The sequence below is a fragment of the Podarcis melisellensis genome (genome assembly GCF_964234715.1).
Source record: "Podarcis melisellensis genome assembly, chromosome: 1".
NCBI classification, from domain to species: Eukaryota; Metazoa; Chordata; class Lepidosauria; order Squamata; family Lacertidae; genus Podarcis; species Podarcis melisellensis.
The window spans coordinates 71,815,876-71,837,562 of NC_138528.1; the positions used below are offsets into that span (position 1 = coordinate 71,815,876).

A 21,687-nucleotide genomic window follows, 5' to 3' on the forward strand; every position below is an offset into this window, starting at 1 on the left:
GGAGCGCCCATGGCCAGGGCGAGGGGGGTGCCAAAGGGGAAGCCCCAGAAGGAAGGGGCCAGCGGGGACTCCTTGAGCAGCAGCTGGAAATCAGGACCAGCTTCCCCACCAGAGCACAGTAGGGGGGAGGAGTCCCAGGAATCGGGAACAGTGTTCTCGCCACCAGCGAGAGGAGATGAGTCAGGGTTGACCACGCCCACATCGGAGAGCGGGGGAACGGTCAGGAGGAAGGTTACCGGCTGGGCGCGCGCACCAAGTTCAAATGTACAGGCGAGCGGCACAGCAGGTAGCCCGGAGGGGGAGCCAGGTCCTAAAGCCCGCCGGAAGGAAGGGCAAGACTCAGGAGGGTCAGCGTCAGAAGAGTCCAGAAGGGAGGAAACCCCAGGGGGCAGAAGGACCCAGAGGAGGAAAGAACAGCGGAGGAGGTGGAGCCGGGCCAGGATCTTAAACTGGTGCGGAAGGGGTAGTGATTCAGAGGGGACTTCGCCGATCTGAAGTCAAGACGTAGGGCTGCACGCTCTAGGGTTTGAAATGGAAACTAAACTTCAATAAAGACTTTTGTACATTAAATCAACTGGGCGTTGGTCCTCTGTGAGCTGGGACCTGGAGGCAGTCCTGACAGTGTCTATTCTGTTATCTTCTTTGGGAACATCTTGCACATCTTCCATAGCCATCCTTTGGGGTGTGAATTTCATCAAAGTATCTAGTTATCTGGAATTCCAGAGTGTCTTTGCAGATGCCTTTTATGTTTCCTTTGTTTGCTATTCTTAGCTGGACAACTCCTCAACCTCTGAGAATTTCTGCAGACACTGTGAATGTCTAACTTGTTCCTCATCTTAAAGCAAAACAGTACTCGCAACACAATACATGCATCTGGCTCTTTAAAATTAGCTTTGTGGCTTAGCTACAGTTTTGTCATCACCACTTTGCTCCCCCCCCCCAAAGAAATTCAACTCAGTTTTGTGCAGAAGGTATCTGGGGTAGCAGGTGGCTTTGAGTACCAAAATGAAGCTGCTAAAAGTGTGGATGAAGGGGAAGAGGCCATAGGGTCATGCTGAGGGCTTGCAAAATTATTTCACTTTACCATCTAAGATTCTTGATGGCAAGCATGGCGTGAAGTTTTTGATTTTTGTATTAACTGGGCTAAAGCCATAAAGATGAAATTCAACAGATATATGCTGTGTTATAGCTCAATGGAAAACTGCTTTTCCAGTTTTTAATTTTCCACTAAGATACAATCTTATATGTTACTGAACTATAGCACAGTATTCGTACTGAACTCAGTCAATATTATTCCCTAACATTAGTGACTATGACAAAGCAGTCAGAAACGGCATCATCCAATTAAAACTTTTAATATTTGATCCGCTATTTAATAACTCAGCTATTTTGATATTCTGTAATATGATCTAATAAATTCCAGCAGCTTCTGCATGGCTCAGACACTTAATAACAGAGTGAAAGAGCAAACTTTAAGGATCAAAGACTATTCTGCAAGGAGTCCTGTGGAAGGAACACTGTGGTATTTTAAAGTCTCCTACAAATTAATGCAAACCAGTGAAAAATTCAATAAAATGTTTTAATGTCTGTAATTTATTATATACATAATTCGCTTTCAGACTGCACTTCAAATGTGCAAAAGCATACACTCTGACAGCACCAGAAAAAAACAATAAGGTTAACAGTTTTTACCTGATTTGTCACATTGTGTTAAACACAATGACCTTCACAAAAAAACAGAACATGGAATCTAGAAGCATCCTCAGTTATATGCTAACACTTGATTGTAGTACTCTGACTCAACAAAATAAATAGAAATCCAACATAGTCATCACAATTAATTTACTAGTCTCTTCAAGACTGTATTTTCTTTCCAGTGTTTTGGTCTCCTGCTATATATGTAGGAATACACTTTGGGGTAATTAAATCTACAGAAAGCCAAAGCCAAATAAAAATTAGTTATGCTGGATAAAAATCAGGGGCTTATAAAAAAATAAGATTTTATACATTTTGAAAGAGTTCTCCATTAAAGAATAAATCAGAGTTGTTTGCTAGGATTTTCCATGAAACTTGCTGCCCTGGCCTCTGTCAGATACTGCTGTAAAAAGTGTAAGTACAGCCTTAATAAAATACATATAAGGCAATTGCAAAATTAAGTTTTAATTAAATACAAAGTGCCCTTCAGTTTTACTTAGTAATATCAATAAATACTAACTACTGTAGTTGTGCAATACAAGACCTGGAAGGACTTTATAAAAAAACTATGCTATTTCACATGATCAAGCATCAACAAAGCATCTTTGACAGCAGAATTAACTCTTCATCCTACATTCCTGTAAATATTAATGTATGTAAAAAAAGGCACATCTTTCACTGAACAGAATCAGCAACTTACGAGTAGAGTTCAGCTAATGCAATCTATGATGTCTCTATAGAAGCCTGACACCTCCAAAAGGAAAATATTCAATTTGTTTCTTATGCTTCAGTGTTGTATATGCCTTGGAAGAAATGAATATTCTAGTTGATTAATGAACCATTAAATAACTGATATATTTATTTAAGGGGAAGAACCAAGAAAAATGATGGGAAAAACATTTTCCTGCCACACACAAATAATGCAAACAGACATGTTAATCAGCTCATCATCTCAAAAGAGAATACAATTATTCTCTAGAATGCATGATCATTCTCATGTTCAGGGCAAGCTTCTATTTTGGAAGTTCTAAAGTGATAAAGATTGGCAATATTGATTATGTTATCTTCTACAAGACAAGTAACACTGAAATGTTTCAGAATACAGTCTTGAACAGAACTTACAAGACATGGTTAAAACATGCATGTGAAAAATGAAGATTTCCGTTAAGATTTCTGGTGCTACAAATTCTTCAGCTTGCTGAGGACCGTACCTGGGCTGATGATTAAGATACTTCCTTCATTAGAATAATTATAAAATGAACAGCAGCCTGGTCATGTTTCCAACAGTCATTGCCTTGAATGAATTAAAAAGACAAATGAGAGCATTTGCCAGATTCATGTGTGAATATATTAATCACAGCAAGATGGAACGCAGACAAATGGGGGGAAATAGCACTAGTGATAACAGTAACTTTTAAGTTAAGAGTTCCAGTTCAGCTGCATGCTAACTGTAGCAACTGTCCAATAGTTTCATTTCAGCAAACACCAGCCAACAACAAAAAGGGGTGGCTGAAGGATTTTATAAGCAAAGGTTCTTTATTTTCTTTACATTATTTCTCTTGATTAAACTCCACTTCCCATTTTGAAGGCTGAATTCATTCATTCCTGTTACTTATTACAATTTCACCTCCAATTATTCTTTAAAATGTAGTCAATCTTTGCTAGAATACCTCTCCGCTAGAACACTAATCAGGATACACTGTCCAACCATAGTTTTAGTTTTTAGAAGAATATCATATTCTTCATTATTGGCCTGACGATGCAATTTTTAGTAAGCATAATCTTTTTTTATTTATTTGACAGCATATCATGGACACCAGAGTAATAAAATACCGGTACATGAAACATGACTGAAATCCCAAAGCACAGTTCTTTTAAATGGGGGAAAACCTAGAACTTCTTGTAACATACAACTACTGTGTTACTTTTGTAGTAGATTTAAATTGGTGTGTAACCAAATGTTCAAAAACCAACAAAAATGACCTTCTGACAAACTGTTTCCTTGTGGGGAATTTATTCAGCTGCTTTATTGAACAACTGTTAAGAATAACTATAAAGATGGCTACAATGAGAAGGATGTAGATTGAACTGGTGTATATTCTGGAATAAACTAGTTGGCAATATATACCAGCAGGCTTTGGGGTTGTTATGCAATATGCACTTAATCTAGAAATGGAGACTGAAAACAATGGGGTATATTCTAAAAATATTCCTAAAATGTAGTTAAGCCAAAGTCATAGAAATTATATATCTATATAAAATGTAAGTTTGCATTTCCCAAGATAATTTTATTTTTATTTTTGGCAATGAAATCCCAGACCTACAAGGCAAACTCATCATTTGGTCCCATTTCTTATTGAAATAATTTCTAAATGATACGAAGCAGCTCAATTCTATCTTCTGCACAGCAGGATAGGAAAACATCAGGCAGTGGACTGACTCTTATCAGCTCAAGGAAGACTTCAAACCCATGGGAACAGATACAGGGTTTCCCAAGGCCCCACTCTACTGAATTCAAGAAGCCAGAGAAACAACCTTATATTACTAGAACCAGCAATTTAGCTTTGCCGGGGGGGGGGGGGCAGGATGAGATTTCTGTTGGTATGTATGATGCCGTTTTCTTTTCTTCATGCCAGGCACTGCTGTCTGTTTATTCCACAACAGCTACATCTAGGGGATAGGTTCAGTCTATTAGTTTGCAAAGACAATGCTCATGACCTTTCATGATAACATTGCTTTTTCAAATAATCTTCTCCAATACAGGTCAATATTGCTTTCAACATCAAGAACAGCAGCGACAATTTTTTAATCTGTGCTTTATCTGAATGGGAAGAATGATATTTAAGCATCTTGACTCAGGACACAAACAACATTATTCCTTTTTAAAGTAAAATGAAGAATGCAGGCTGTCATACTGGTGTGAGGGCCCACATTTTGCAAGCCAGTGCATAGTCAGTCAGTAGTCTGCTGGCATCCTTGAACTAATTTAGGCAGTAGTAACATTCATTTCAACTTTAATTCCGTCTATATTCTCAATTAGTGCATTTATTTTATAAAAAGGAAGCATTGGCAAATATTAAAAATATGAATTTGTGGGTCAAATTAAAGAACCATATTTCTATATTTCCATTTTCTACTCAAGTTTTTACCCTTTCATATGCAAAGTAAAACTAAAGCTGAAATTTGGAACAAGCAGCAGAATGGGGGGGGGGGAGAGAAATGGAAGAATAACAAGAAAACCATAGCAATGGCAAATTGATTAACGTGTTCTCAGCTTCTTTGCCTGCTTCTTTCGTTTCAATTCCTCTTCTTCACGTCTTAGCTCTTCTAGATCTTCCTGCATTCCAAGCCTCAAGCTGCGGAATAAAGATTTAGTTACACTAAAATCTGAAGATAATTAAACCCAAAATGTAGGAGCACAAAAAATCCCTAGCCAGGAGGAAATCAACATAACCCTCTTACCATTACCCATCACTAGACAGCTTGCAGAAATCTTAGCTAGGTTTAGGATATCCCCTAGAGAAGCCATATTAGAATCTGCCTTACATTTCCAGGGATGCAACAGCACTGGAATATGCTACAATTAGATTGGAAATAGAAAAATAAAAATAAATGGCTCCCATAACATATTGAGACGGCACAAGGTTACAAGCCTACCCAATACTAAAAACATGCAATATAAAGAAAGGCTGGCTAATTGTAATTGCTGCTGCAATTGGCCTGAACAATAATGATATCCCCCAATTAAGAATATAAATATAGAGAGTTAGAGCAGCTGAAATTTGTATTCACATGTTGCTTTGAAGATGCTACAAGGATCAATAATACCTCCAGACAATCCTATATATGACCAGACAGGAAACCAAACTGATTGCATTTATATTCTATTTTTGCACAGTACACTTCCAGAGGCTTAGGCATGTAAGCTTGTTGCAGTGAAACCACAGAACAGGGACCACCAATCTTTTTGGAGCAGTGTGCATTTTACAAATTTCAGACGAGTCCTGAGGGCACTAGTCACAAAATAGTGCACATGGACAGTGCGGTGTAACACAAAATTAGAGAGAAAACTACCCCCGACAACCTTATGCTCACTATGGGGAGCCAGCTGATTGTGGAGATCATGCAATACACAGAATTGCTATGCAATAACAACAGAGGGCATTCCTCTGTACTAGGAAAAATATACAAGGTTGCCATATCACACTCCCCTCACAGAGAAGGTATCTGTACATTTTGCCCCATAACTTTCATTTTAGAAGAGCTAGACACTTGCTTATTTTAAATGAAAACTCAGAGTGGGGGCGGTGGTGTTCCCAGGGGCACCAACAAAAACCAATTAGTGCCAGGTTGGCAACCCCTGCCATGGACTGTTTTGCAGCAGCTTAAAGACCTGCTTGAATTAAATGTTCCATTCTTCCAATCATTCTTCCTGTGCAATCATCCCAGCTTGCCAGATGGAACAATACCCCCCATTCTGTTCTAGGGGTTCTTCTGACCCTTCCCCAGAGCCAATTTTGAGAGGCCTGTGGGGAGAGGCAGGGGAAAGCACTGTTGCACAAGCAGAGGTCCTTGTGCAGGGCTTCTGCCGACAGCTGGTTAGGTGAAAAATGTATTAAGTATTGAAATGAAATACAAGAATTACAGTCTTAGCTTCAATATATGCTAAATAAGTATGCAAAAAAACTCACAATACCAGTAATTGGTCTATATAATCATCTGTGCTTCACTGAGTAGAACATTTGTAATGGGACAAAAAAAACAACATTGTCTCCATTTGGGCCCAATATTTAAAATTGTTTTCAGGAGATTGCTGACTTTCTGAGAAAGTTACAGTCTTTGACATTCTTCCCAGGGACCATCATTCAAGCAAGCATGGATGCTGAGGCTCTATACACTAACAAAGATGGGGAAGAAGCCATCAGGAATATTATCCCAGTTGATCTCTCCACCAAGTTGGTCACATTGTCCTCACTTATTTCAAATTTATGGAGGGCTTTTGGTTTCAGGTTAACAGCACTGTGATGAAAACGTGCAGATCTCCACAGTATGCCAATATATTCATGGCTGACTTTGAATCATTTCCACAGCTTCTCTCGCCAAAAACCTCCCCTTCACTTGAGGTCACTTCACAGAGACTTCAACCATTTTGCTTACATTGCTTGCCATGGCTCACAATGATTCCAAACTCATCATTATTTGGAATCACATTAATGGACTGTTTCTTTTTGATGAATGACCAAAATCTGGGCGAGTGAAGTGGATAGCTTCAACTCTGCTTACCTTTTGGCTTCCTCCTTCTGTTGCTCTTTCCAGCTGCTTTCCATGTAACGTAAGGCATAATCACTTTCATCTTTATATCTGAGAGTAATAGGCAAAATGAAATGCAATATGTTCACTTTTGCTATAATACATAAATGCATGTGTTTCAGAACCAGAACTGTATATGCATTTAAATAAAACAGAAATATGTTTCAAGTAACCTTATAATTATATGGCTGGACCAAGTCAGTTCCTCTCAGTGCAGGGGTGGGGACCTTTAGTCTCAGTAATCATATGGCTTTGGCAAATACTAGTAAATAAATAGGCTGCACATAGTAGTATATCAGCCCCTTTCTTGCATTTTTTGAGTACATGCACATTCATATTTTTTATCCTCGATTATAGTTGACAGAAACCACTGAGAACTTTTGCTCAAACTCTGTTTTCTTAAGGAGCTCCTGATTAATTTCAAAAGTACTCAAGCAGACTAAATTATGAAACTGTATCGGGGAAAACTTTATTTATGCACCTTACATGAATGTTATAGAGATTGTCATAACTACACAATGGTATAAAATGATGCAAAATTCTTTTTCTCACCTAGCCCGATCATAACCAAATATCTCTTTAATATGTCTAGAGATTTCTTCCTGGGACTCTCCTTCATCATCTATGAAGTCCTCCATTTCAGAATCGTATTCATCTTCATCGTCTTCATATTGCCTTTTACTAGTAATAGGTGGAAGAAATGGTCTTGGAAAACCTAAGGGGTGAAATTCAGACATGTAATACACACTTGCAAACCTGCTGCAACATTTATTTTTGTGCTGCATTGGTTTTTCACTAGCTAATACAGTCACTTCATGAGGCTTTACACGGGTTACATTCTGGGCAGCTATTGGTGTAATGCAGAGGCAGATTAACTTTCGGCCCTCCAAATGTTGCTGGACTACAAGTTCCATCATTTCTGATTGCTGGCCATGGCTGATGGGGGCTGATGTGAGTTCATCATTGTCTGAAGGCACACAAGTTAGTCATCCCTGCTACCCAGCATTTAAGTAACAAATTTGGTTGGATCACTGTAAACGGCTTGGCAAAAAGAAATGTTCTTTTCGAATGCAGAGGTGTATTGCATCAACACAACAAATCTACTCTTGGAATACAAATCTGAAATCTTCCTCATAATAAGAATACTAAATGGTGTGTGCTTACTAGGCCTTTTGCTTCAAGCATTATTGGGTAGCTTATTATGTACCCAGACAGATTATTATGTACCAGACGCAAGGACACAGAGTCCAGCTGGACCAGGCTAAAGGCCCAACTGGTCCAACATCCTGTTCTCACAGTGACCAACCAGATGCTTATAGAAAGTTTGCAAGTAGGACCTGAGTGAAAAAGAACTCTCCTCACTTGTGATTCTCAGCAACTGGGATTCAGACTTCCAACAGTGGCAGTAGAACATCATGGCAAGCCCTATCCATTAATGCTTCCAATTCACTTTTCAACATATCTAAGATGGTGGCCATCACATCTTATAGAAATGAATTTCATAGTTGAACTACCGGTATGTGCTGTATGCAGTAGTTCTCTTTTATCTGTCCTGAATCTTCCAACATTCAGGTTAGCTGAATTGCCCTGGGTTCCAGGATTATTTGGGGGGAGGGGATAACTCCCATGCAGTTTCTCTACACTAGAACACAAACTCTGCACTTAATTCCATCTGCTTGACATGTTAGGCCCAGATTTGGAAAAGCAGGGCAAGGCGAAGGATGATTTGTGCTTAGCAGCAAAGCGTTATCTGTGTACATCTACAGCATTCCAGCACCGTCTCCCTCTCCAAAATGGTTGACATCGCTTCTTCATACAGTACAAGCACTGGAGTTGCAGCAAGCTAATCTAGAATAAGAGAACCTTTGTTATGGGAGAGTAAGGGCTACTGACTGCTGCAAAGATTAAGTTGAAATCCTGTCTGCCTTGGCAAAGGATTGCTCCAAGAAAAATAAAGCTCAACTCTGCCCTCCCCCAACTGGAGTGATTCCTATGCTTCGGATCAAGGGAGCTTCTTACCCTTAAATCAATCATGGAATTAATATCAGCCACAATATCTCTGTTACAGCCTTTCCTGCTCACACTGAATTTGCATGAACTTGTGGAAGCCAGAAATCACATAAATGTACCCGACGTTAACAAGATCATAAAATTTATCGAAGGTTTCCTACATTCTACCATACGTATGTTTGTGAGGAGCGATCAAATCTGCAAAGTAGTTTGAAAAACAGTCCATGTTTTGCTTTGCTTTTTTGTTTACAAAGTTTATGGTAGAATGAGATCCTATACAAATTCTCGGAGTACTGTACTACCACTGAACTCAATGGAACTCACATTGAACTAACATGCACTAGATTGGAAGATATGCAACTCCAAGTCCAAACAGCTACAGTGAGACAACAAATGTATGAATGAAACAAAGAGTACAGATCAAATTAGGCATAAACTCAAACTTTAAAGATACCTTGTGGGGGGATCCTGGGTCTTTGCTGTGGAAATGGCCTCATTCCATTCATTTGTCCGCTACCTTGTCGTGGTACCAGATTTTTAGAAGAGATCGTTTCTGATACAACCGTACACTTTGGTTTCAGAGTCCCAACTGGAGTGGTGTTTGGCCGGCCTGGTCCCAATCCTGAGTTACTACCTCTTGCCGGTCCTGCATTTAGACTATTTGGCCGCCCGGGTCCTATGCTTTGACTACTTCCAGAACGCACTGGTCCTGAACTGTTGCCTGGTCTGCTAGGTCCCACACCTAAGTTACTGCCTGGCCGTACAAGTCCCGCACTTGAGCTGCTGCTTCGTTGCCCTGATCCCGAGCCGCTACCTAATCGTCCAGGTCCCATGCCCGAACTACTGCCCTGTGGTCCACGTCCAACAATCAAACTGCTGCTTGGCCGACCTGGACCTGTACTCAAGCTGCTCTTTGCTCGTGGAAGAGGTCCTCCTGCGCCTGAATTGCGGCTTGCTTGCTTGGAGCTGACATTTTTAACACCTTCAGGCTGGGAAGGAGCCACACCAGATGGTTTTGTTTGGCTAGTAGTTTTTTTCAGACCAATTTCTTTAGCAGATGGATGCCTGATAATTCCATTTGCAGCAGTTTTCAAAGTTGGGGTATGGGAGTTAGGTCCAGATTTCCCACCTCCATTAGATGCTGGTTTAATTTGACTGCTGTTCGATGGGCTTTTCAAAGGGACCTTATGTGCAGGTTTTGCTTTCTCAGAAGGGTTGGGTTTGGAGGCAGATGACAACTTCAAATGCTTTTCATTTAAAGCTGGTCCCTTGGATTTCTTGTCGGTACTACTTTGAGAGGAAAGGCTTCCTTTCGGCAAGGAATGTTTGTCCGCTGAATGCTTACTGGGTTTAGCATTTATGACCTCCTTCTGTGAAAATTCCTTCTTGGAAGAATTTGATATAGCGACCTGTTTTATTTCTTTCCCAACTTTTTTCTCTTTTAGTATAACCCCCTTTTTGTGTTTCCGCTCTAAGTATTCTCGCTCTCTCAGTTCTTCCGCTGTCATGGGTCTTTCCTCTGTCTTTTTCAGAGGAACTTTTATTTCAACTGGTTCATACTGTTTCTTTTCAGCCAGCTTTAAAAGGTCCCTAAAGTTCAATGTTGGAGGTGCACTTTTGGGAGGCGCCTTTGGTTTCACTGGTGCCTTGGAAGGCTTTTCTTCATATTCTTCCAATTCGTGCTCCGATTCTGTCTGATCATATTCAAACTGCTCCGTTTCATCACCTGTCATGCATTCACCTCCTTCTGTGTTCCCTTCAGAACTGTTTTCACGGCCTTGCCTCTTTTTAGGCTTCTCTTCAACAGGAATGCCATTATAGCCACGGAAATTGTCCTTCGTCCGTGAAGCCATAGCTCTTGCTTTTCGGTCATGTTTCAGTTCTACACGTTTAGCGAGAAGTTCTTCTTTTCTTCTTTTTTCTTCAATGGCTGTAAAAGAAGGAAAGTTCCTATGTAAAATATTTTTTGCGCTTGAAAAATCTTGGGATAGCTTGAAAAACTGCAATGGCTAGTGTGCATTGTAAAGGTCATGCTCAGAGTTTACATTCTGGCTACAAACTATCTAAGCAATCAAATAGCAGACATGGAACATAAAAGCTACCCTTCGAAATAACACAGCAGAATTTTAATTAAGAGCTCCACTTTAAACACAAGGGCTGACTGAGATCTAAAGAACTGCACAATTAATTCAGCACACCCAGGAGGCTGTGGGCTTGGGTTTCTCAGGCAGCAGCTCCCCATTGAACATGGGCAACTGCTTGCAAAACTGAGGAGGACTTTCAAAGAGCAGTTCTGTCCAGTATCTTCTGGAATTTGTCAAAAAGCCTGTTAAATAAAACTTGCTTTGAAAGAACAAGGTGTCAAAACTATGCATCAGTCTCTGTGATGTTGTAGTTTCTAGCTATTGTACAAACTGAGAGGAATTCAACACTCTGATGTTCCAAACAACCCAGCAGCATTGATGGAATTCCTGCTTGCCTGATGGAATGATCTCCCCCTCTCCCTGCTCGCTGCATGCTGTACTACCCCAGAGACATTGATATAGGGAAGGTGGGAAGCCTTGTTGTGCTCGCAGAAGTCCTTGCATGGGCTTCAGTAATCTGAATCCAGCTCTAAATGCAGAACAGAGGGGAGGAAATGAACCAACTTTTTAAGTTTTGCCACTGCTTCCAGAGGATTCTAGAAGCCAATACACATCCAAAAATGAGGGAACTATGGCAACAATATTCAAAAAGGAAACAGAAGACAGTTATCACCAAAAATAAGTGACAGTGGCTCTTGGGAGGAGAAAGATAATTTAAAAATATACCTTTTTTCCTTTGTTCCTCTTCTTGCCGCTTGAGGAAAGCTCTCACAGCTGCTGATTGAACACCTTTCACTTTTGGATCCTTCTTGGGAGGGCCTACTGCCAAACTGTATCTTTTCTGAAAAGAGACAAAATGTCAGAACCACACACCAATCTTGAAGGCTCTAGGTTTCTAGCTACTGTACACAACAGGTTGGGGGCTTTGGGCAATTTAACAATAAAAACCTTTTCAGCAATTGATTTCAGTGGTGTTTAAGGTGCTTAGCACTGGCCACAACCACATGCCACAATACGTCATAAACCATCTTATCACAACATTTTGAATGACATCATCTCAGACTACTGGCTATGTTGGTTGGAGCTAATGGAAATTGAAGTATAACAATATCAGAAGAGCATAGATATAACACAATACAGGCTATATATTATTCAAAAAGCTGTCCCAGTGCTTATGCAAGTAAGAATTTTTGTACTTAATTTGTGATTTATTTGGGGGGGGGAGTGTTTAAACATGGTCAGATTTAATTGTAATTACTTCTTTAACTGTATAAGAAAAAAAAGCTGTTTTATGTTATATATATATATATATATATATATATATATATATATATATATATGCTTTCGTAGATTTTCACGGGTACAGGAATGCAGGTTTTGGTGTCCTCGGGTGTCTTCCCGTGTAAAAGTTGGGGTGTCTAGGCGACGTTTCGACGAGGTCTCACTCGTCATCTTCAGGCTGGTGCTTTCGGCTTCTTGTTACTGGAACAGAGCAGGATCTCAGTGTTTGAGTTCCTATAAATACTGTTGAGGGGGTGTGGTGTATAGCCTCCAATGTTCTGGGCAGAGAGGAAGTTCCCAGGCTAGTGTGCCTTTTCTTCTTTTGTTCCTTAATTACTTGAGGGATATCTTGAGTGATTTCTTGAGTGATATCCTGAGTACCACTCAGGATATATATATATATATATATATATATATATATATATATATATATATATATATATATTCCTTCCAGTAAGTAGCACCTTAGAGACCAAACAAGTTTGTTATTGGTATGAGCTTTTATGTGCATGCACACTTCTTCAGATACCAATCTTCTTTGTATTTGAAGAAGCGTGCATGCACACGAAAACTCATACCAATAACATACCAAGTTGGTCTCTAAGGTGCTACTGGAAGGATTATTTTAATTTTGTTTCAACTACGCCAGACCAACACGACTACCTACCTGTAACTATATGTGTGTGTGAGAGAGTGGTATGTTTATAATTACCAATTTAGAATATATTGATTTTCCTTCTCAATGAAATAAGGAACACTAAAACAAATACTTTAATACAAGACTTTATACAACACGTAGCTTGTATGAGGTATAAAAGTCTACTGCAGCTACAAGTTCTCTCCTTCAACAACTCAGTGAACAAGCTAGACAGGCAGTAACATTCCATTCTCTTTATTTGATAAAAGTACCAGCTTTATACAAAGACTTGTCCGCAGTGGCGAAAAGCACAGGTCAAACTCTCCTGGTGTGCTTTTTAAAACACTGATTATCCTTTTCTGAGCACCTCCAGATGGCAACTGTAGGGTTGAAAGCTGTAGCAATATGCAAACTGCAGATGGCTGTTGTTACACAGCATTTAAGCAATAATTGAAATTGAAAACCACAAAGGCCTTTAAAAGTTCATTTTGTAAAACTTGATTACACCCTCCATGCCTTGAAATATTGGTGAAAATCATTCAAAACCATGTTAGCTCCAAAATTAGCATTTATCCCATCTTTAAAAGAGAGCAGGTGTCTTTTAAAACCCTGCCCTCTCCAAACTAAGAGTGAAACCACCACCTGGCTTTACTTTGATAGAAGTAGACAGTTGTCATAAGTACAATGAAGAAATCTCACAACCCTGACTGAGCCAGATATTGAACTATGACCCACTCCACAGAGTTGCTGTGAAGCTAAAAAATAAAATAAAATAACAAGAATGTAGTAGCCCTTTATTTGAAGATCCCAATGCTATTTCTGAAACTACAGCTTAACAAGAACAAGAAGACAAAATCATATAGAAATTCTAAATGTTATAATTCAAACTTTAACTCTTTACTATCACATTGCCTTTGGCCAGATTCATTCCCTACGCTACACAGACCCTATGTGTTACTGTTGAACAATAACAAGGACTACTTTTTAAATCAAGTTAATAGATATTTACATACTTGGGTCAGATCTTGAGTTATCTATAGCAACAACTGAGCTATCAGTGGACGCATTACTAAGCCCAATAGTCACTTCATTTTGAAAACAGCTAATTATTGCTTAGCATGGTTTTCCCTAAGGGAGATGAACTAACAGCTCTATAATTTTAGCGAGACATGATGCAATACATTATTGTTTCTATTTCTCATGTAAATGATCATGAATGTGCTTATTCACTATCTAGCAAAGAATAGTTTCAGCCTAAAATCCTTCTTAGCAGTAACATTTCAGTAACTGCTTACTACTTGATAATGGTTTTTAAAGTGCCTCAAATCTGAAATTACCTTCAGGAAAACTTAATACATACATTTTAATAGTCCAATCCTAGTCATGTTTACTCAGATGTAAAATAAGACTTTCAAAGTTAATGGGCTGGATCCAATGCTTCTCTTCCAATGGAAGATAATTTGAACAGAAAGATTATTTCTGCTGGAGGAACAGACTTCCTGTCAGAGGAAAGGAACCTCTGAATGCTGTTCAATGTTGCCTAGGACCGCAACCACAGGAAAGCAAATGTTAACTACCGGTAACTCTGCTAGCTTACAGGAAGAGATGAACTTCCCAAAGTCAACAATAAAGATAAAATTGTAGTAAATGCTCAAGATTTTATTAATCATTTCTGAGGTTTCATTCAGCACAAGCTCTTTAAGAGAAATACACTTTCAGGAATTATATTTCTAAATCAGATGTGGGGAACCTGTGGCCCTCCACATATTCATGGAATACAATTCCTACCATCTCGAACACTGGTTATGTTGGCTGGGTCAGATAGGAGGATGAGTCAAATAACACCTGGAAAGTCACAGGTGCCCCACCCCTGTTCTGAATTGTAATTCCTTTTCATTGATTAAATCACTTTTCCCATGAAGAGATCATGATCCACACACACTGGCAATACACATTTAATAAAACATGAACTTTACTGATAGCTTCTTCAAAACATGTAATATGTTCTCTTGAAAGCGAAAACTCCATTTACTTGTCCTATTTGGACTCTATACAGTAGTTTCTTGCTTTCATTAAATCCCTTTTAGTAGCTTAGACTCCATTTTCCTGATATATTGTAGCCTAGCAAAAGCTGCATGAACTTTTACTAACCCTTCTCCTTAGAAAAAAAACTCACTTGCTTTTAGGAAGGAACAAGCAGCAGCCAGTGTCCTGACACTGAAAGAATTCAAGGAGGTCAATTGCCATAGCAATGCTGAAGGGAGACTGGCTAGGCAGAACGATTCCCACTAATATTATATCAATATATAAGAATGGATGTATTAATCACAAAATAAATGAAAGCAGATGTTGGTGGACAGCTAATAAATAAGGTAATTAATATAGATGGACATTGATGAATATTGTTATAATGAGAAGGTTGGGGAGGGCTCAAAGTATCTAAGAGATTTCTGACCAGTTTAGACAACAGTGGGATGTAACGATTATAGAAAGTTTTATTGCAGCCACATGATTGGCTAATAGTAATCAAACGTGTAGCACAGAAGTATATATGAATACTTTCTGTATCAAGTTGCAGTCATTCCTTGATTTCTAGGGGACTGTCCCCATGCCTAGTTTCACCTGAAGCCTATTTTGCATAGAACTGTAGAGTCAGAAGGGACCCTGAGGGGCATCTATTTCTTTGTTTTGTGTGAGGGTTCCCAAGAAGAACACCAATTTCTCTCTTTCTCTGACAACCAACCCTTCGCACTTGCAGCTGTCCTTTCATCTAGTAAATGTTGAAATCTGTATTGTATTCAGGAGCACTTACAAGACTCAAATTTCTATTTAATCTATTTTAAATTGAAGAGCGGCCCAAACTTTCAGATTACTAAAACAGAAGAAGGCATTGCTGAAAATGAACTATTCATAAAAGATTTATGTGAAAAGAGACCTGAAAGCATCTGTGACAGGGTTGTCAAACCTGTGACTCTCCAAGCAATGGGACTCCCCACTCCCATCAGCCTGGTTAATGATGGAAGTTGTAGCCCAACAAGACTTGAAAGGCCACAGGTTATCCACCTCTGATCTAGAAGAGCAGTCTCCAGCTGGGGGTGTGTGTGTGTGGAAATGTTATGGCTAAAAAAATATAGTCACCTTATACAACCTACTTTGAAAACTGAAGGTCAAGTATAAGAATTGGAATGGTGGTTTTTTTGGTTGTATGGAGAAGTTAAAAGAAACATTTTTTTTACATGTGTAGCAGACATGCATATTGAACAGCTATTTGGTGCAACTGTGCTAAGGGTGTCCAGGATATATTTGCTGCCCGGCCTTTTTTCTGTATCCAGTTTTTGTCTAAGACTGCAATCCTATGAGCACTTACTTGACAGTAGGCCCCACTGATTTAAGTGGAATTTAGTTCAAAGTAAGCATGCATTGATTTGCCTGCAAGGCATTTAAAATAGAATTGCTAATACATCATCTTTCCTACGTCAGCAAAGATTATAGCTGCACACTGTTTGAGGAAACCACAGCAACCCAGGTTTGGGACATTAGAATAAATATTTCAACTGACACTATGAATGAGATACAAAGAGAAGAACATTTTCTCGTTAGACTGAGACTTGCGTGCTTTTCTGGAGAATTAAAATCAAGACATGGACTAAATAAAAATACCTGCAATAGGCATTTAAATCTTCATGCTGTCTACTCATAGAAAATATATCTTGGGCTTGATCCATCCCCATAGGATGTGGCATCACATAAAAGTCTCCAAAGGTTATAACAAAGCCCTGTTTCCTCCATCCTCCACAGAATATAATAGGGCCATCACCATACCATAGCTGTCAACTTACAGATTTGAAAATAAGGGACCAGCAGCCTTGAAAATAAGGGACCAGCAGTCAAAATAAGGGACCTGCAGCCTCACCTGTTCCAGGCACTCCAGTCTTCCTGTCCTCCTGCAGTCTGGTCAAACTCATGCTGGTAGCTTCGAGAACACTGTCTAACCAACTTTGTAACCAGAGGTTCAACTGAATAGAATCTGAATCACATGCACCACAAGGCCTATGCAGCCTCAACTTAAGATGGCTCCCCGGCCTGGCTTTGCACTGCAAAGTTTGCAGCAGCACGTGCAACAAAATGGCATCCAGCATTCAAAAAACCCCTCAGCTTCCATTAACTAGCCACACACAAGGCATGCAAGCTCCACCCCCCAGTCGTTCTTAGACTTCTTATTGGGTGAGCAACACAGCCAAGCAACACAGTTGGAGGCTCCCTCCTCCTTGGCCGGCAGGGAGGGAGGGAGAGGAGCTGCTTCCTTTGAAATTTAAGGGACATCATTTAAGGGACATCCATCAATAAGGGACAGCAGCGGGACATGGCGCTGGAATAAGGGACTGTCCCTTCAAATAAGGGACACTTGCCAGCTATGCCAGTCCATTAACTCCAAAATCTCTAGCCAGTCCTCTCTGTCCCACTCCACTTGACCAAGGAAGTGTAATGAAGGGACAATGGTCTGCTCCCTCTAACTCCACAGGGAGAATAGAGCTCTGTTATGCTCTAGTCTAGGGCAGGCTCCCTCAAACAGAAGGCTGGGTGCATACCAGTGGGTCTTGGGCCACTCTGAGGTTGGCCTCAGTGCCACAGCCTGTCCAGAGCCTCCTCAATTACCTGCCCAGTCTCCTAACCATGTGATAGACTTTAGATTGGGCCAATGCCTGTATCAGCAACTTCTTGCACTCTAGTGTCCAGGAAACAAGTTGAGAGAGAGAGAGAGAGAGAGAGAGAGAGAGAGAAGAGAAGAGAAGAGAAGAGAAGCGAGGTAATCCCTCCCTTCTCTGAGAGGAAAGGACCAGAGTAAGTGTTTATGGAAATTAGAAACTGAAATAAAAGATTCATTTTTATGGTAATAAATAAATGAACCAATAATAAATAAACTAGGAAAAGAAAGGAAGAGGATGAGAGAAGCTGATATAAAAGGATCAGGAAGCTGGGATAAAAAATATTGGGAGTTTGGCATGGAGGGAATTAAGTTGAGTATGGAAAGAGAATTGGGGGAGGGGAATACAGCAGATGGGTAAAAACACTTTGAGAGGCATTGGTGGGGGGCTGGAAGGAAAAAATATAAATGAACAGGCCTTCTCTACTTACAGCCTCTGGATAAGCACACTTTCCCTAAAATAGGGAGGCTGAGCAAATGTATGTACTTAGCTTGAGGAAAGCTGAGCTATGGAACTCCCTGCCACAAGGAAAATACTGTGGCAAATAATTTAGCAATTTCTGAAGGTGGATCAGATATCAGTAGAAAGTGATGTCAGTAACCGCAAGCTGATTATGCCAAACTCTGCCTCTGTCTGCCACTACTGTGTGACTACATCTGAACCACCATTTTGTGACTGATGGATCTCAGGGTAATTTGAAGCCATCTCCAGAGGGCCCTGAGGATAAAAAGCCTGAGAACCTCTGACAAACAGGAAATCCTTCATGCACACTTCTACACCCATGGTGCACTGGACCAAGCTTAAGCTATTCTATTTAATGCTGTATTGAATTAATTATATGGGTAGGAGGAGAGAGAAAGAAAAAATTAAAGGCACTGTCTCTTACCAGAATTTTACCAACAGTTTCCAAAAGATCATGACCCAGTATTTGAGAAAAATTTGATACCAAATTTTAAGATACTAAAAAAGGTGGAATAAATCTCAGGATATTCTTCCCAACATGCTTCTTCAGGAAAAGGAAGAAAGAAAATGTCAATACAGTGGTTCTGGAGGTCCATTCTTAAGCTGAAACCATTCTTATCTGTGACTTCCGCTCACATCCTGGGGCAAAGTTCACAACCAGGAGCAACTGCTTCCAGGTTAGCGGAGCTCGTAACCTGAAGCATGCGTAACCAGAAGCGTTCATAACCAGAAGTATCATTGTAAGCTCCTTTGTAACCTACCCTTAACTAATGCTACATAATACTAATATTATGTTGCCAGTTTTTGTAACACCTGAAGCTTTTTTTAAAATAAACTTTGCTTTATCAAATATCTTACACCTTTTACCAGAAGAACATGCAATGATCACCATGATCCTAAGAACTCTTTCATTTAGTACTTCCTTGCTAACTGTAATTCTCATACAGCCATTCAATGATACAACAAATCTAGATATCCATTTGTATTCTGATTCTTTAAAATATCCCACATCCATAAGCCAAATTCAGGTAAGCCAGATAACTATAAAACTCACAATTTGATTATATGTGCTGTCTGCAACATTTGAGTTTCACAAATAAACTACAGCTGCTATTTTTTAAATAAGCATCCGCCTAAAGTCTAAGGCTGGCTTGTGCTGCTGTTGTTACACCCAGAGAACCCTGCTGCACATCTTCAAAGCCCGGAGAAGCTCTCTTAAAAAGTACAGTATAAGCCAGATAAATCCCTTTAAGAATTCAACTTGGTATAAAGAGGTGTGGGATAGAGCTGTTAGTGATAAATTAACATGTGCCATTAAGGTAAGATGGGAAATATGCAGGAGAAAGGATTTTGAGGAGATATGGAGGGTGTTTGTAGAATTTGTACTGTTAAAACAGAAAGGGGTCAAACCATCGCAAGAGGTGTTGAAATTTTGGGAGGTTGGATAGCTACAATGGAATGGTCTCGGTGATGGGATGCACATTTTTATTTATGATTATTACTTTGACAAAATAATTTTAAAAAAGAAAAAGAAGTGACCCAAAAAGTTCCCTGAACCCTCACAATCTGCTTGGACATTGTACAACCTCAATGCAAACATTAGCCCTACGTTTTTAGGCCAAGCTTCAGATCAACTGGAGAACGATTTTAAGGTTAGCAACCCAGCATATGTAGAGGTAACTGAAAACCAACTTTTTGGTCTCGTTTTCTAAAGTTTTAAAGTTATTTTTTTGCGATTAAAAAAAAGAGGAAAGGGTAGGGATTTGAAGTCAAGTGTTCGCTATCCGGAAAGAAAAAGAAAAGAAAAAAGCAGCAGCAGCAGCTTTTGAACAAAGGCATCTTTCTGTGACTCAAGCGAGAAATGCATTTGATAAAAGCATCCCCCCCCCCGTGACACCTCGCCGAACAGGCTCCTCTCGCCGGGCGCCGGCAGCTGAGCGAGCAACAGATTAGCAACACAAAAGCAGAGCAAGTAGCGCGCACGGAAACCCCGGGAGCGAGAGAGACGGAAAGAAGAGCCCGAGAAGACTCGACTCGGAAGAAAGTCCGCTTCGGGGAGAGCAAAGAGAGAGGGACCCAGAAGGGAAGCGACGGGCCGGAGGCGGTCGCCGTCGCCTCTTCCCCGCCGCCAACCGTCCTTTCGCCTCCCTCCCTCCCCCGCGCCCCCGCCAGCCCTCACCGGCACTGCGCTCAGCCCCTGCTGCTCCGACGCCACCATCAGGATATCGCGGAACTCCATCCTGGGCTCCGTGGCCCTTTCGCCCCCGGAAAGGGGCGCCGCCGCTCAGCCTCGCTGCTGCTCCTGCCGCCCCTCGAGAGGACCTTCTCCCTCCCTCCTTCCCTCGCCCAGCTGACGGAAAAAGTTCCTCACGGACGCCTCCCTCCCCCTCCTTCCCTGCCTCCCTCCTTCCTCACTTCCGGCCCCGAAGCTCCTCTTCCCACCTCTTATATCACCTCGTAATCGTCAACCATTTTTTTAAAAAATGTGCGTGAGGTCACTTCCGCCACTCCGCTCCATGCGGAAGCACGCAGGCGCCCTTCTTCTTCCGGAGAGGACGTGTTCCGACGCGCCACGTGACATGAACAGCGCAGGTAGGGGGTTGCTCGCCACGTGTCTGTGCAACAGAGCGGTGGGGTTTTCATCTCGGGTTTAAAATGCTGTGTTAGTTCGGTCTTCTGCCGGAGAAGGATTCGGGTTTTATTTTTGTTGTTTTTCTCCCGAGAGTGGTTTTTTTTTGGGGTGGGGTGGGGAATGGGGGTACTTGCTGGGCTGACAAGGTGAGTTTCTTTGAGTGGCCCTCTCATTTTGCATCTGTACTTCATTGATTGTTATTGCTTGGGGTGGATCCTGCTGCTTTTCTTGCATTTATTCACTCATTCGTTCGCTGCGGCTTTTGCTTTCACCACCGCCAATCATTCTAGCTGGTAAAGTGCTACAAATTGGCTGGGCTGCGCGTGGCAAGTGTGGCGTCTGTTTGCCATGTGTACCCCATAGTGGAAGAGCCCTGGCATCTTTAGGTACGGCTGGGAAAGACAGGTGTCTGAAACCCTGGAGAGAAGTTGATAGCTATGAGCTAGAATGCTAGATAAACCAAAGGGTTTGACTCTGATTAAGGCCACTGCCTACATTCTTGGTGTGCGTTTACTCAGAAGTAAATCCCATTTCATTGTTTGGGTTTACTTCCAAAGGAGAGATCTGCAAGATTGTAGTCTTCCCAGTTGTTACAGGAATTATAAGGTCTTATATATATAGAAAAAATGTTCATAAATGTACAAGGCAAACACACATGCAGAAGTGCAGTGTCTGAAACAGCACAGGAGAGCAATCCTGAAGCCATTTTGACTCTCCCAAATTGACCTCAAATATTTCGCTGCAAGGAGGAAGGAAATAGGAAAAGCTTTCCAGTTGTCTTTGGACTGTAGGGGCTTACACCTCCCTTTGCAAATACAGTATCTGTTAAGCTGCACAAACTATCAATATACATAAGTTATGATTCAGGAA

General features: G+C 40.7%; 1 protein-coding gene across 1 annotated transcript; it reads right to left on the reverse strand.

Annotated features, from left to right (window-relative positions):
* Nucleotides 1-1,560: 1,560 nt before the first annotated feature.
* On the reverse strand, nt 1,561-21,631 carry SPTY2D1 (SPT2 chromatin protein domain containing 1). The gene is made up of 6 exons (XM_081903821.1): nt 20,365-21,631; nt 11,826-11,940; nt 9,470-10,945; nt 7,558-7,720; nt 6,979-7,056; nt 1,561-5,051 (listed from the first exon to the last, which is right to left on the reverse strand). Exons 1-6 carry the CDS (start codon nt 20,422-20,424, stop codon nt 4,955-4,957), a joined length of 1,989 nt encoding a protein of 662 aa, XP_081759947.1. The 5' UTR covers nt 20,425-21,631; the 3' UTR covers nt 1,561-4,954.
* Nucleotides 21,632-21,687: the final 56 nt, after the last annotated feature.